The 14,618-nt window shown below is 52.7% G+C and overlaps 1 protein-coding gene across 5 annotated transcripts in view; it reads left to right on the top strand.

The window, feature by feature from the left end:
- TBC1D9B (TBC1 domain family member 9B) overlaps positions 1–14,618 on the top strand; it is a 48,921-nt gene that overhangs the window by 18,915 nt on the left and 15,388 nt on the right. For 3 of the 5 annotated variants that reach the window (XM_004387159.2, XM_023741453.1, XM_004387160.2), the window contains exons 7-16: positions 1,796–1,954; positions 2,470–2,620; positions 3,146–3,360; positions 5,333–5,450; positions 7,046–7,331; positions 8,822–8,951; positions 9,081–9,179; positions 10,359–10,427; positions 11,552–11,792; positions 12,185–12,250. In XM_004387159.2, the coding sequence (XP_004387216.1) occupies positions 1,796–1,954; positions 2,470–2,620; positions 3,146–3,360; positions 5,333–5,450; positions 7,046–7,331; positions 8,822–8,951; positions 9,081–9,179; positions 10,359–10,427; positions 11,552–11,792; positions 12,185–12,250 (1,534 nt within the window). Of the gene's footprint in view, positions 1–1,795; positions 1,955–2,469; positions 2,621–3,145; positions 3,361–5,332; positions 5,451–7,024; positions 7,332–8,821; positions 8,952–9,080; positions 9,180–10,358; positions 10,428–11,551; positions 11,793–12,184; positions 12,251–14,618 lie in introns of all 5 variants that reach the window. The other 2 variants (XM_023741451.1, XM_023741452.1) reach the window with 1 other exon arrangement.

Below are 14,618 nucleotides of genomic sequence, written 5' to 3'. Positions count from 1 at the left end.
TCTACATGTACAATTCAGTGACATTGATTACATTTTTCAAGTTGTGCAACCATTCTCACCCTCCTTCTCTGAGTTGTTCCTCCCCCATTACATAAACTTACTGCCCCCTAAGGTTCCTATCTAATCTTTTGAGTTGCTGTTGTCAGTTTGATTCTATATAGTTAGTTCTTAAAAGAGCATAATGCTCAAGGCAAATAGCTTTTAGTAGTTAAGCTGAACTATTGTTTGGTTCTTAAGAAGACTTCAGGGAATATTTTTGGTTTAAGGTTTAAAGATTATCTCAAGGCAATAATTTCAGGGGTCCATCCAGCCTCCATGGCTCCAAAAAGTCTAGAGTCCATGAGAATTTGAAATTCTGCTCTGCATTTTTACCCTTTTGATCAGGATTCTTCTGTAGAGTCTTTGATCAAAATCTTCAGTAATGGTAGCCAGGCACCGTCCAGTTCTTCTGGTCTCATGGCAAAGGAGGCAGTTGTTCTGGAGGCAAGGACCCCTCTTTAAAGACTTAACTGCAGTACCATTATTATACTAACAAAATTAACAGTAATTCCCTAGTATCATGAGATACTTGTATTCACATTTCTCCTTATACTGACAAAATTCACAGTAATTCCTTAGTATCATCAGATACTTGTATTCACATTTCTCCAACTGTAGATATACTTTCTATAGTTTGATTGTTTGAACTGAAATACATACAGGCCACGCATACATTATGATTGGTTGATGTGTCTCTCGTTGTTGTTAGCTGCTGTTAAGTTGGGCCCCAACTTACAGCGACCCTATGCACAGTGGAATTGGACCGTTGTGATCCATTGGGCTTTCTTTGGCTGATTTTTCAGAAGCAGATCACCAGGCTTTTCCTCCTAGTCTGTCTCTTAAATTCCTTTTAATCTATATGTTTCTTTTCCATTTCTTTCTATCTCTGTCTCTTTTGAAGTATTTTATTGAAGGAATCGGGTCATTTGTGCAGGAGAGTTTCTTGCAGTCTGGTTTTTGCTGATTGCATACCCTGTATGCACTCACCATGCTTGCGGTCCATGCCTCTGCTCAGCCTTCCCCAGGGGCTCTGTGCCTGGGCTCCTGGGGGCCTCAGGACCTCCAGAGTCCTACTCCCCTCCTGCTATGTTCTGTCACCCGACAGTCCCAACAGGCATGGCTCGAATCCCACACCTGAACTGGGCACTGCAGTGGGCAGGGGGGAGGGTGGTGCTCAGACAGGCTGGGTCTGAGTGTGGGCCACCTCTCGTGCCCAAGGGCTCAGCACTGCTGCTTCCTGGGGCCAGCAAGAAATCAGGGCAGTGTGCACAGGGCAGGTACCAATGGCAGCTGCCCAATGCAGAGGATCAGCAGAAGGAGGAAGGGGCCCCAGGGAACAAGAAGCAAAGATCAGAAGCAGGCGATGAGTTGGGCTGCCTGCACTGACAGCCTTGCCCTGCAGGGGGCGCCCAGGCTTAACGAGGGGTCAGGAGCAGCTTCAGGAGGAGGGGTCTTCTCTCTGCCTGGAGAAGGCCTGAACAGCAGGGGCCCTGACTTACCGTTGTAGTTAGCCTAGGTTACAGGGAGGGCGAGTGTAGGTGTGCAGCTGGCCAGAGAGGAGATGCGCACCAGGCTGCTGCCACAGAGACGCCACCAGGCCCTCCTGCCTGCCAAGCCTTGTTCTTCTCTGTTTCTGCACCACGCACCCCACCAGAACCCTTCCTCGACAGGTGACTTGGTCTACCTTTGTGGTTTGACGTACACACAGAAGGCGGCTCAGTTGTTAGGTGCTCCCCTTCTCTGTTTTATTTTCTAGTCTCCCTCAGCTGCTCAGGATGTTTTGGAGCAGCCTGCCAGCCCATCCTCCACCCTCAGTGGCTGCCGGAGTATCTGTACACAGGTGCCAACTGCATCCCAGGGCCTGCTCAAGCTCTTCCAGAGAAACTCGTCCACGGAGGTCCTGGGGGCCAAAGGGGTAAGTGCTGAGGTTGGTGCTTTGGACGAGGGCACGGGTGGGAGCAGCAATCAGTCAGGGCAAGACTGGGTCAGCCTGGGGGCTGTGCCTGACAGCTGGCTTGGCCTCCACCAGGCCTCCTCCAGGCTGACTGTGGGCAGTGCCCTGCTGGGACTGTGCGACGGGGCCCTGGATGATCAGTGTTGGCCAACAGCCCAGCTCTCGGTGGGTGGGTGGGTGATCTCACTGTGTGGCTCTAGAGCTCTGAAAGAGGAGGCCCCCAGCTTCTGAGTGATGCGTCGTCTTTCCCGATGACTTAGGAGGGTATGTGGCCAGTTCAGCCTGGGCCTGGCCTGCGCTTTTCTGGTAGTGACTATGAAATCTGAGGTTGCTGGTCAGCCCGTGTAGATGATTTACGTGGGAGGCTTCCAGCACTGCTGGGGGGATGGGCTTTGTCATCCAGGCCTGAGCACTCCGAAACCATCCTGTTGAGGTGGTGGTGCCTTGCCCACAAGCCTCAGTCTCCTTTCCCTCAGGCCAAGGAGAAGATGAAGGAGGAGTCGTGGAACATTCACTTCTTCGAGTACGGGCGCGGCATGTGCATGTACCGCACCGCCAGGACCCGGGAGCTGGTCCTGAAGGGCATCCCCGAGGGCCTGCGGGGGGAGCTGTGGCTCCTCTTCTCTGGTGAGCAGGCTCACGCCTAGCCGCGCACAGCATGCACAGCCTACACGCTCCCCTCCTGCATTAGCTCATTGGTCCTTGGCCCACCTCCTGGGGTGGCCAGGTGGGTACTACTGCCCCCTACTCCAGAGAGGAAGTCAGAGCTCCAAGCAGTGGGGCGGCCTATCCCAGGCTCCAGCCAGGAGGGGTCCTGAGGAACAGATGCCAAGGGTGGGCATTCTGTCAGCCCAGGGCTGCTTTCAGCCTGCAGTGGGCTGAGCAGTCTCCCTGAGCCTCCTTCCTTTGGGACAGACGCAGGCAACATTTGCACTCTGGGCTGCTCAGAGGGCTTCAGGGGGAGGGCTATTCAGCCATTGGAACTTCCTGGGTGGATGCATCTTCCTAGGTGCATACGGGAAGCTCTGCCCACACCTTGTAACTGACCCTGAAGGTTCCCCTCCACTGGGGTACACTGACATCTCCAGCCTGCCCTGCTGTGGTCCCTGAAGTACCAGAGGCGTAGAGAGACAGCTGCCTCTGTCTCTGCAGGGGCCTGGAACGAGATGGTGACTCACCCCGGCTACTATGCCGAGCTGGTGGAGAAGTCCACGGGGAAATACAGCCTGGCCACGGAGGAGATCGAGCGAGACCTGCACCGCTCCATGCCAGAGCACCCCGCCTTCCAGAACGAGCTCGGGATTGCAGCCCTCCGTCGGGTGCTGACCGCCTATGCCTTCCGAAACCCCACTATTGGCTACTGCCAGGTAAGGGGCCTGGCAGGGCCTGGAAACAGCATGTCCCCATCAAGGTACCCAGGAGCAGGTCCCCATGGCTTAGGCCTGCAACCATGCTCCCAGGAAGAGAGTCCAAACAGTATTATAGTATATGCTACAGCATGGATGAACCTTGAAAACATGCTGAGTGAAGTAAGTCAGCCCCAAAAGGACACATCATGTATGATTTCACTTATTTGAAATATCTAAAATAGGCAAATGCATAGAAGCCAAAGCTTATTCGTGGTTACCAGGGGCGGGAGGGAGGGGAAAAGGGAGTCTTTGCTTAGGGGGCACTGAGTTTCTGTTAAGGGTGATGGGAAAATCTGGAAACAGATAGTGATGATGGTTGAACAACATGATGAATGTAATTAATGTCACTAAATTGTACATGTCAAATAATGTTGAAATGGTAAATGTTTTGTTACATATATATGCACCACAATTTAAAAAACAAAGAACTTAATAGAATACCCACTGTGTATCAAGCACAGCCCCTGCCCTTCCTGCCCTTCAAGAGCTTATATCCAGTAGGGGAAGGATAGTTAAATAAAAATTATGATGTAGGGGAAAAAAATAGGTATTATGGGGATGGGGAATAGGGAGTTATTGCTTTAATAGGTACCAAGTTTCTGTTTGGGGTGATGAAAAATTTTGGAAATAAATAGTGGTGATGGTTGCACACCATTATGGAATTGAATGCCACTGAAATGTACACTTAAAAATGGTTAAAATGGTACATTTCATGTTTATATATTTTACCACAATAAAATTTCCTTTAAAAGACATGGGGAACCCGAAGGGAAAATAGGTGCATGCATGTATGTCTGTATATATGTCTGTATGTGTATATATAAATTGCTTGTCTCATCCCCATGTCATATACTAAGTTGTCCTTTATGTGCTTCTAGTCTCGGTCCTGGCAGCATTTGATTTTAAATCTTGTGAGCATTCCTGGCCATGTCACATGGCTTCTCCTTGCCCTCGCCTGCATCTGGGTCTCAGGGATGCAGGCCAACTCCCCAAAAATCGTTTCTATAGAACCCACCTTCTGAATGACCAGTTACTCATTCATAGAAAGCCAGTGTGCTGAAAATCAGTTTAATAGTTTGTCAACTGATAAGAGCTTTTCCTTAAAAGTCTCTCTGCGAGTTAGAAGCTCCGTGAGGCCTTAGTTTGTTGTGCCCCCTTGCGTCCATGGTGTGGGGATCTGGCTGTCTAGTGCAGTCACACATCAGCTTGGCTCTGCTTCTCACCCAGGTATCAGATGCAGCTCCACAGAAGTGTTCTGTGCTAATGTCCTACCCTCTCTGGTTTCTCAGGGCCTCTGGCCCCGTTTGAGGGTGGCTTCTGACTGCTATTGTCAAATCAATTTCCTGCACATTACCTTAGTTTCTCCATGCTGGATCCCGGGTGCCCCTGAAGGGGCAGACTTGCTTGTAGAGGAAAGCTGGTGCGGCCCCCTTCAGCAGAGGCAGGGGAGGCAGTTTGACTTGGTAGCCAATCATGTGACCCTTACTGTCTTAGTTACCTAGTGCTGCTGTAACAAAAATACCACAAATAAGCAGCTTTGAAGACCAGAAATTTATGTTCTCACAGCTCTGGAGGTTGGGAGTCCAAATTCAAGGCATCAACTGTAAAGGAAGCTTCTTCTTTGTCTCTTTCAGCTTCTAGTAGCCGTCTGTAATCCTTGGGGCTCCTGGGCTTGTGGATGCACCTGCCTCCATCTTCACATGGCTTCTCCCTCTGTGTGTCTCTCTGTTTCTGCTCTCCCCTTTATGAAACACCACTCAGAAGGGATTAGATTTAGGACCCACCCTACTCTGGTATGCCGTTATTAACATAACAAAAAAGCCCTATTTCCAAACAGGGTTATATTTACAGGTACAGGGGTTAGAACTTCACAGATCTTTTAGGGAGACACAGTTCAGTCACCTGCCCTTGCCTGTATGTGTGCCTGCAGGCCATGAACATTGTGACGTCCGTGCTCCTGCTCTATGGCAGTGAGGAGGAGGCCTTCTGGCTGCTGGTGGCCCTTTGCGAGCGGATGCTGCCCGACTACTACAACACCAGGGTGGTGGGTGAGTGTCCCGAGGGCTGGCCAAGGGGAGAAGGAGGCGTGCCCCTCCACCCTCCCCCAGCCCTGAGTTGAGGCTCCAGCTGCCTGATGGCTCTCCGTGGGCTGGTAGCCTCCCCTGGCCAGGTACCGTGCTGAGCGCTCTCTGCATGAGCTCACACAGGCCCCACCGCTGTCCTGTGGGCTGCGTGCAGTCACGGTTCCCATCTGCAGATCAGGCAACTGAGACAGTCACACAGTGAAAGTGGAGGGCCAAAGATAGCCCCCAACCACCTGACACACTAGCCAAGACTTTGTGTGAATCCCTGCAAGTGACTGGCAGTGATAGAAGATAGCACATGTTCCGTGTTTTTAAATGTCTGTTTCGGGCCTAAATTCCCATCTGACTCACTTTTTAAAAGCTTTTTTATTATAGAAAATTTTTAAACATACACAAGTAGTGAGCATAGTAAACCTTATACCTAGTACCCGGCTTCAATAATTATGAACTCAAGTCCAAGCCCATTGCCATCGAGTCGTTTCTGACTCATAGTGACCCTGTAGGACAGAGTAGAACTGCCCCATAGAGTTTCCAAGGAGCAGCTGGTGGATTTGAACTGCCGACCTTTTGGATAAGCAGCTGTAGCACTTAATCGCTATAACACCAGGGTTTCCATTATGAACTCACAGCCCGTGAAATCTGGGTTATTCAGTGGAAATTGGTTTGTGCATTTATGTAATCATGTGTGTAATTGAGTCTGTTATTCAAAGATGTCCTTCCCCTAACTCTGCCATAACAAAATAACTACAAAGTGAGTGGCTTTAAAGAACAGAAGTTATTTTCTCACAGTTCTGGAGGTTAGAAGTCCAAAGTCAAGGTATCAGCAGGGCCATGCTCTCTCTCTTTCAGCCGTAGAGGAAGATCTTTCCTTGTCTCTTTCATTTTCTTGTAGCCCCAGGCGTTTCTTGGCGTTCCTTGGCTTGGAGATGATCCTCACATGGCTGTCTTTCCCCTGTGTGACTCTATGTCTCTTCTCCCTTTTTATAAAACACCACTGAGAAGGGATTAGGATCCACCCTACTCCAGTATGACCTCATGTTAACCTAACTTATAATGTCTGTGCAGAAAATTCCTATTTCCCAAATCAAGGTCACGTTCCCAGGTACAAGGGTTAGGATTTCAACATACCTTTTTGGGGAGCACAGTTCAATCCATAATACCTGCCGTTTGGTTTTCGGAATTAGCATTCTTTGAGTCCTTTAGAGTCTCATCCTATTTCACAAGAATTAGGACACAGGGAAATCACCATGGCCATTGTTTACTATGGCTCTTTTAGGGAAAATTTCCCCAAAAGAAAAACCAAGTGTAACAGAAGAAGTAGTTCTTTGCACACAATAATACGAAGTTGTAGAAAGAATACTTACAGGGTTTGTTTTTCTTGTCATTTTTCTCTCCCTCCCTGTCCCCTTCAGCCACTCAACATACATGGAACTGGCTAGGGCAGGGGTGGGTGAGTGAGGCTGGACAGCTTGCTGTCCCTCAGGTCCTAGGGTTCCACACACATCCACTTATGGCCTCGGGCCTGGGAGCCCATTCAGATTCCTCCATCCTCTCTGCAGGTGCCTTGGTGGACCAAGGCATCTTCGAGGAGCTTACAAGAGACTTCCTGCCACAGCTGTCGGAGAAGATGCAAGACCTGGGGGTGATCTCCAGCATCTCGCTGTCTTGGTTCCTGACCCTCTTCCTCAGCGTCATGCCCTTCGAGAGCGCCGTGATTATTGTCGACTGCTTCTTCTATGAGGGCATCAAGGTGGTCCTGCAAGTGGCCTTGGCCATCCTGGATGCCAACATGGAGCAGCTTCTGGTCTGCAGTGATGAGGGCGAGGCCATGACTGTCCTGGGCAGGTGACCGCCACCCGCTCCACCTCCCTCCTGCCAGGGAGCTGCTGCACACTATCCCATGGGTGGCAGAGCCCACCCCTCGCAGTAACCGTGCCCACCATGTGCCAGGCCACTCCCAGGGCAGGAGAGAGCTTCCACCTGGGGACCAATAAGTACTGGGGAAACTACAGCAGGGCAGTGGGTGAGAGCGCGGCAGGTGGGGCCGTCACACAGCCATAGCTACTTTCTGAGGGCATGGCCGGGAGCCAAGGCCCAAACAAGGTGACTCACACTGGTGGTCGGGAGACGGCTGGGAGAGCAGGCCTGTGGCTGGGGGAGACAGGGTGCCATGGGGTCCAGAGAGCAGCCTGCTTGTGCTTCCCTGGCTCGGCAGCAATGCCCCCTACACCCGAAGGAGTGGCTCCATGGGCTCCTGCAACAGTGAACATGGTGACACCCAGCCGTCCTGCTTACAGCTTGGGCCTCTGAGTCCCATGTGCCATCACTCACAGGGTTTCCCTGCCTCTGGGCACTCACCTGCCGGTGTCCCCTGGATCTCTTTCTAACCAGGATCTGACCCTGCTCTTCCCCTGCCTATATGCCACTGCTGGCTCCTGTAGGAAGGAACTGTCTGAGTTCTCCAGCCTGGCCTCCTCCAGCCCCTCCCAGCCTCGCTCGGCCCCATGCTCTGTGTCTGCACAGTCCTGCCTGTTCCTGCGTGTTTGCTGCCATGGAGCCAGCCCGGGCATCTCCTGACTGGGGCTCTGCGATTCTGCAGGGATGACACCTCCCTGCTCTGGGCTCTGATAGCGTTTTGTCCACATTCATGCCAGCCCACTTGACCAATGACCAGAGTCTGTGGCTGGTCACTACTACACAGACTGGGCCCTCTTCAGGAGCTGGGCGGCCGGGGATAAAGCTGGGCCAGTTAGTACGGCACCTGGTTACTGTTGGAGGCTGTGACTCGCAGACACTGCCACAGCAGGGCCCTTCCCCACTACCTTTGTTTCTAGGACTTGCTTCTGTGGTCCCTGGTTCTTCCCAGCTGGGGCAGGCAGTGGCTCAGCAGGGCAAGAAGGAGAAGGCTCCTCCCAGGCCCCAGGGGCACCTGTGGCTTGACTTATAGTCATGTAGCAGCAGAGGCCGTTGTAGCTCTGTCCGTGCCCTGGGCCTCCAAATCCAGGTCAGCCTCTGCCCCTCCAACTGGGACAAGCCTTTGTCGTGGTGTGGTGGGGTCTGGGCCTATAAAGGATTCCTGCCCATGCAGCCCCAGAAGGTGACCTTACCTCTTCAGAGTTGGTGCTCGTGCCTCATGGTGGGACTTCTCTGTCCAGGCCTCGGGGAGATCCTGCCTTGCCAAGGCATGCCTCTCCCCTCCTAGGCCCATTTCCTGCCTCCCAGGAGGAATCCCAGTCCTCTGTGCTCTCATTCAATGGGAGTCTACGTGCAGACAAGGGCCCTGTGTCTATGGGTTGTCTAGACTGATAGCTACCTTTTGTCCTGTAACACTGCAGATACCTGGATAATGTAGTTAACAAGCAGAGTGTTTCTCCTCCTATCCCACACCTCCATGCCTTGCTGACCAGTGGTGACGACCCTCCTGTAGAGGTGGACATCTTTGAGCTCCTAAAAGTGTCGTATGAGGTCAGCACTCCTGGGGACAGTAAGCCAGGGTACTCCAGGGCTCGTGGTCTCCACGCGGCAGTGAGAAGGTGGGCAGTGGCTCAGCACCATAGTCATGCCTTGTCTCACTGAGTCCCCTCTGGCCTGTAGAAATTCAGCAGCCTGCGGGCCAACGACATTGAACAGATGCGGTTTAAACAGAGGCTGAAAGTGATCCAGTCCTTGGAGGACACGGCCAAGCGGAGCGTGGTATGGATGAGGCTCCAGTCCTCGGGCTGCAGGCAGGGGTGGGGTGGTATGGATGAGTCTCCGAGGCTGTAGTCCTCAGGCTGCGGGCAGGGGTGGGGCAGTATGGACAAGGCTCCGGTGCGCAGGCCACAGGCACGGGTGGGGTAGTATGGACGAAGCTCTGTTCCTCGGTTGCATGCAGGGCTGGAGTGGTATGGACGAGGCTCTGTTTCTCAGCTGCAGGCAGGGGTCGGGGTAGGGTGGCAGCTGGGCAGAGGGCTGCTCCACACTCCAGACCCCTTTGTGAGTGGGGTAGACTGCAGAGCTCTGCGTGGGAGCCTGCCTGGGTGTCTTGGGTCTCCATTTGAGGATGCACTGTGTGACTGGAATCCAGGGATGTAGGCATGAATTTGTGGCAGCGGGAAAGGTCTCAGTCATTTTTCTGCTCATGGGTTAGTCCGTGGAAAAATGCCTTCGATGCCCCACTACTTGCAGGCCGTGCCCTCCCAGCCTGGCTTTTGTCCCTTCCCCTGTGGTCACCACCATTTGCCGCCCAGCATGCTGTGTCTCCACCTTAAGCCTTCTCATCTCTGGAAGGGGTCAGGTCATCTCTGGGGGTGCTCTCTGCCCAGCATCTGCCACCCTGTGCTGCCATGATCTGTTCACAGTCTCTCTGCCCCCACCACCCCCGCAAGCCAGGGACTTCTTACTTCGTCTCAGTATTCCCAACTCTTCTCTTCAGGCCTGTAGCTGTGAGAGCACTTTGGTCCCAAGTACCAGAAACCGACTCTGACTAAAGTAAAAGAGGAATTATCTCGAAAATTCTGAAACACCTTCCCTAGATCCCATACCAGGGTCTTTCTAGGGATCCGTGCAGCAGGAGCTGAATGACTACTCCTCACTCCATGTCCAGTAGAGAAAGGCTGACCCCAGGCCACACCGAGGTTCCCCTGTACCCACCCCAAGAAGGAGCTCGGGGAGTGTGACCTGACTGGGTGATGAGGGGTAGGCATGGAGACCATGCCCTTGCTCCTGAATAGCCCGTGGCCACTGGACCACCCTCGTGTATGTCCAGCTGGAGACACTGAAAGGGTGGTTGGTGTCTATCATCCACAGGGTGATTATTGTCTCAGTGTCTCATTTTTACCAGAGTAGGAACTTGAGAATCCACCAGTGCATCCTCTTTCTCTTTCCTCCTAGGTCCGAGCTATACCTGGAGACATTGGCTTCTCAATTGAAGAGCTGGAGGACCTGTACATGGTGTTTAAGGTGACAGCCAAGAGCAAGCGCATGCCGCGGCACCGTCACACCCCCCCGCCCCCGCCAAGGCAGTGAGGATTAGTGCCCCATCCTGGTCCGCTAAATGCATCCTCAGCATAGCAGCCTCCTGCCAGGAGGGAGGTAGATTCTAAACCATGTTTCAATGCAGTAATCATGAATCTCACATGGTAGAATTTAGTCATTCTTGGAGTTAGTCAGGATGCTGCTTCAGGGAACATAAAATCAAATCAAGAAGAGAGAACAGATCAGCTCATATAACTAAAAAGTCTAGGATTGGACAGCCTCAGGCATGGCTGGATCCAGGTGCTCAAATGTTCTGTTAGTCATCCCTGCTTCACATGTTCCCCAGATTACCCTTCCTGCAAAGTGGCAGGATGTCGGCAGTAGCTCTGGGGTCATCCCATCCTCTCAGTAACCCCAGTGGAAAGAGAATTTTTCCTTCCAGGTGGTTTTAGCAAAGGACCCAGGATCGGTTGTTGGACTTACGCAAGTTAGATGCCCTTTCCTAAAACATGTCCTCTGGCCAGAGGATGGCGTCTTCTGCTAGGCAGCCCCAGGTGCTCCCACCCGACCCGTCACCAGCGGCAGGACTGGTCAGTGGCCCTCTCAACCCACAGTCTGAGGGTGGGACAAGAGGGTTCCCCAAGAAAATTTGAGGTGCTGTTAACAGAAGAAGGAGAAAGGGTGCTGAAGAAGGAGTAAAAACAGCAAACGCCACACTGCCTTTCCTCTCTTTGCTACTTCCCTTTTGTTTCTTTGGCTGCCTTTAGTTCAGTCCATGAGGTGGCTGCAGTGCTGTGGCCTTAGGTCAGAAGAATCAAGCCCTAGCTCTTCATTTGCCTGTCGTGGCCATGACCTGCTGTGGCCGTGAACCATTGTGGCCGTGGCCTGCAGTGGCCCACTGCACGGGCTGCCAAGTGCTCTGTCAGCTCCCCTGTCTGTAAACACGGGGCTAGTGGCCCCTCCATGAGAGGTTCTATGAAGGTGCTAAGTGTCTGGCCCGGTGCTCACCGCCCTTGGGGCTGGACAGAGGAGGGTTGGACACACCAGCTGACCACCCCAGCTGTCCTAACAGCCTGGGCAAGCCACTCACCGAACTGTGTGCCCTGCAGGCCAAGCACCTGGCGAGTCAGTACTGGGGGGGCAGCTGCACCGCCGCCATCCGTAGGGACCCCAGCTTGCCCTACCTGGAGCAGTACCGGATCGACGCCAGCCAGTTCCAGGAGCTCTTCATCAGCCTGACACCCTGGGCCTGTGGCTCGCACACACCCGTGCTGGCAGGGCGCATGTTCCGGCTCCTGGACAAGAACAAGGACTTGCTCATCAACTTCAAGGAGTTCGTGACAGGCATGAGTGAGTGCTTCTGGGCACGGTCCCTACCCTTGCCTTCCCGAAGAAGCTCTTTCCAGTGCCTGCCCTGGCCCATTCACCCCACTGTAGCCAGCAGAGGGCAGCCGTGAGCCCTCCTCCATTGACGAGGTGCCTGCCAGAGATAAGCAGACATCAGTGGGTTCCCCTCCTTTCACCTCCCCTCCCTAACTCAGCCCAGGGCCTGCCTGAGCCCAGGTCTGCAGGCCTAGAGGAGGGCTGGGTGTTCTAGCAGGGCACGTGGGGAAGCAGGAGACAGGGCTCCGGGGGCCAGGCTGTGAGCAGGCTCCCCACCAAAAGGGAGGTGCCCTGAGTGAGGCCAGCAGCAAGGCCTTGGAGCCTTCACCAGTGGGCCCTCTTCTGGGCTTTCTCCACAGGTGGGATGTACCATGGGGACCTGACAGAGAAGCTGAAAGTGCTGTACAAGCTGCACCTTCCCCCAGGTGAGAACCTCCCCACTCACTCCCTGGTGCGGGCCTCTCACCTGTCCAGAGTTCAGGATTCCTGCGTTCCAGGGCCGCACATTCTTCTGTGGAACTGATTGGCCTGAGGCAGCATGGTGGGCTCACAGGCGTGATGGAGGCTGTTTGTGGAGGAGGAAGAACTCCGAGAGCAGGGCCATGACCTGTGGAGGAGAGTCCCATCGGTGCTGTGCATCAGTGGGTGGCAGGAGGGAGGTTGGGCTGGACCCTGTCCATAGACAAGGATCCCAGACAGAGAACTGGGCAGTTCAGCTGAAAAACCACGAGGGGTTTGCATGGGGAGGATTCACATTTGGAAACTGGGCCCCTTGAGTTTGTGTGAAGTTTCTTAAGGATTCCTGTGTATTCCCAGTCAGCCTGTGGGCACCGCCCAGGGCTGTGGGGTCACCCGAGCGATCCTGTCGTGTGGGCATGAGGAGGCCCTCTTCTCTCTGGCTTCTCTAAGTGTGACCCCGGCCTTGCTAGGGACATCAAGAGACTGCCTCCAGGGGCATGGGTCAGTCACCGTGGTCAGGTCCAAGCTGCGGTGGGGGGAGGACATAAAGCGGAAGGGCCGAACCCCACACTCACTGGGCTCCTGCTGTGTGCTGGGGACTCAAGACTGGCTCAGCAAAGGCAGGCAGCACTCAAGAATTCTCCAAGGAGGGGTTATTCCCATTTCCACAGCGCCTAGCCTCCTGGTGGGGCCATCCGAGGTCCCTACCTTGCATGATGGCTCTGATAGTGGGGTGTTCAGAACACGAGTGCCTGGTGTGCACCCCTGAGACTCTGACCTGATTGGTCACGGATGAGCCCAGATGGTAATTTTTTAAAGCTTCCTGTCTTAGTGTCATATGGAGCCATGGTGGCGCAGTGGTTAAGAGCTTGACTGCTAACCAAAAAGTTGGCAGTTGGAATTCAGCAGCCGCTCCTTGGAAACTCTATGGGGCAGTTCTACTCTCTCCTGTAGGGTCACTATGACTCGGAATTGACTACGGCAGTGGGTTTGGTTTTTGGTTTTTTTGTCTTAGTGTCTAATGCTGCCACAACAGAACTGTACAAAGTAAGGACTCTGAGGAACAGAAATTCATGTCTCATGGTTCTGGAGGCTGGAAGTCTGATTTCACGGCATCAGCAGGGCTGTGCTTTCTCTGAAGGCTCTAGAGGAAGATCCTTCCTTGTCTCTTTCAGCTTCTGGCACACCGATTCCTTGGCTTGGCGATGGTATCTTCACGTGGTGTCTCCCTGCCCCCCCACCCCGTGTGACTAGCTCCATGTCTGTTCTCTCATATGTGTTGTTCTTCTGTGCCGTTGAGTCGATTCCGACTCATAGTTATGCTATAGGACAGAGTAGAATTGCCTCATATTTTCCTAGTCCAAAATCTTTTTTGTTTAATTGTTGTAGCTTAAATGAAGTTTACATTTGAAGTTAGTCTCCCATACAAAACTTTATATATACATTGTTACGTGACCCTAATTGTTCTCCCCTTACTGTGACAGTGCACTCCTCCTTTCCACCCGTGATTCCCCATGTCCATTCACCCAGCTCCTAACTCTTTCTACCTTCCCATCTCACCTCTGGACAGAAGCTGCCCATTTAGTCTCTTGTATCTCCTTGAGCTAAGAGGCACACTCCTCACGAGTATCACTTTATGTCCCACTGTCTAGTCCAATCTCTGTCTGAAGAGTTGGCCTCGAAATTGTTTTAATTCTGGGCTGATAGAGGATCCGGGGGACATGCTTTCCGCGGTTCCTCCAGTCTCAGTCAGACCATTAAGTCTGGTCTTCTTCCTAGAATTTGAATTCTGCACCTCACCTTTCTCCTGTTCCGTCTGGGACTCTCTGTTGTATTCCCTGTCAGGGTGGTCATTGGTAGTACCCGGGCCCCATGTAGTTCTTCTGGTCTCAGGATGATGAATTCTCTGGTTTATGTGGCCCTTTCTGTCTCTTGGGCTAATACTTGCCTTGTGTCTTTGGTGTTCTTCATTCTCCTTTACTCCAGGTGGTTGGGACCAGTTGATGCTTCTTACATGACCACTTGCAAGCTTTTAAGACACCACTCACCAAAGTAGGATGCAGAACATTTTCTTAATAAGCTTTGTTATGCCAGCTGACCTAGATGTCCCCTGAAAGCATGGTCCCCAGCCCTCTACCCCTGCTACTCTGTCCCTCAAAGTGTTTGGTTGTATTCAGGAAACTTCTTAGCTTTGGTGTAGTCCAGTTGTGCTGACTTCGCCTGTAGGATGTGCTGTCCTTCCCTTCACCTAAGATAATACTTGTCTACTAATTGCTGAATAACCCTCACCCTCCCTGCCCACCCATGAAACCATCAAAGATTGTTGTCTTCTGT

This window comes from Trichechus manatus, unplaced genomic scaffold, assembly GCF_000243295.1.
Source record: "Trichechus manatus latirostris isolate Lorelei unplaced genomic scaffold, TriManLat1.0 scaffold00181, whole genome shotgun sequence".
Lineage (NCBI taxonomy): Eukaryota > Metazoa > Chordata > Mammalia > Sirenia > Trichechidae > Trichechus > Trichechus manatus.
The sequence above is the reverse complement of the archived record's forward strand: the minus strand, read 5'-3'. Positions and strand labels throughout refer to the sequence as shown.